General features: G+C 40.7%; 1 protein-coding gene across 1 annotated transcript in view; it reads right to left on the bottom strand.

Moving 5' to 3' along the window:
• The window catches only part of LOC101862797, a gene marked incomplete at both ends in the record, with an annotated part of 29,443 nt that overhangs the window by 1,035 nt on the left and 27,176 nt on the right, over positions 1-1,232 (bottom strand). The window contains 1 exon segment of the mRNA XM_013082619.2: positions 1,022-1,189. Within this exon segment, the coding sequence (XP_012938073.2) occupies positions 1,022-1,189 (168 nt within the window).

Genomic DNA, 1,232 nt, shown 5'->3' with positions numbered 1-1,232 from the left:
TGTTTTGTTATAGAGAAAACTCTCCTTGTCTTTTAAAGAAACTGAACAAGGGGCAAAAACTTTACCTTCGATTTTCTCAAAACAGCATTTTTCGGGATAGCCCCCTTGTGCTTAAAAGCGACAATATATGACGGGTTGAGATGTAAAACCCGCTGACCGACATTTCGGAAAAAAAAAAATGGAGAAATTTTGCTTATAAATGCTCATGGTTACCGGCTATCAAATGCAGAAAGTGTTTTCAGCCCAAACCCAACACATACTTCATGAAAGCCACCAAAATATTTTCTTTTTACGCAGCTTCAATAACAATTCAATCTCTCAGAGAAATACAGTACTGTTTTGATTGATTGGGTAGATGTTTTACGGCACTATCGACACAATATACTATACTATACAAGGACAAATGTGAGGTATTGTGGATAAATCGGGCATTCGTCAAAATAACCAAACTGGAGAAAAGGGCATTTTTCCGCCAGCTTGGCAAATTTTATTGCACTTTTGGTTTTTTTTGCTCAACCTCTTTTATGTCCACATAATTAAAAACACATTTCCATGTGAACTTTACTTTAAAAAAAAAAATTGATTAAAGGCACAAAATATGTCATTTTTCTGTTTTCAAGGACTCTTTACCTATTGGAGTTACCAAACATTGGCAACCATTTTTTCTCTAATTTCACCCCTGAAACTCGTGTTACGATGTTATGTATTCTTGATGTTTGATCTAAGTCACACGAGCACAAGACAAGAGCAAACATTCAGCCATATTGATTTCATAGGGAAGGGAAGTGTTTATTTTTGTATCGTACATCATCACTATTCGAGTATAAGTATCGAATATCATGACAACAAGGTGACCTCAATCGCAAACATCTTCACTATATTCGAGTACAAGTATCGAATATCATGACAACCAGGTGACCTCAATTGCAAACATCTCGACAGCAACAACACACCCAACTATTGTAATATCATGAATCCCCGCCAAAAAACGTCCCCATGTACTCACCGATGACCCTTTGACCTCCGACTCCCCTTTCCCCGACATGGAGACCTCCACAGCGGCAAACTTCTCGTACTCCACCTCAAACTCCACCAGCTCTGCCAGGGACTGAGCCAAACTGGCAACATACTCGGCCTGGCCCGCGATGCTGTGGAACATTCGCCAGGCTTCCACGATGTGATCCGTGTTCTGAACGTGGGGGATAGAGGGGAGGGGAGGGGGGTGGAGGTGG

Source organism: Aplysia californica, unplaced genomic scaffold, assembly GCF_000002075.1.
Source record: "Aplysia californica isolate F4 #8 unplaced genomic scaffold, AplCal3.0 scaffold00185, whole genome shotgun sequence".
NCBI lineage: Eukaryota > Metazoa > Mollusca > Gastropoda > Aplysiida > Aplysiidae > Aplysia > Aplysia californica.
The sequence above is the reverse complement of the archived record's forward strand: the minus strand, read 5'-3'. Positions and strand labels throughout refer to the sequence as shown.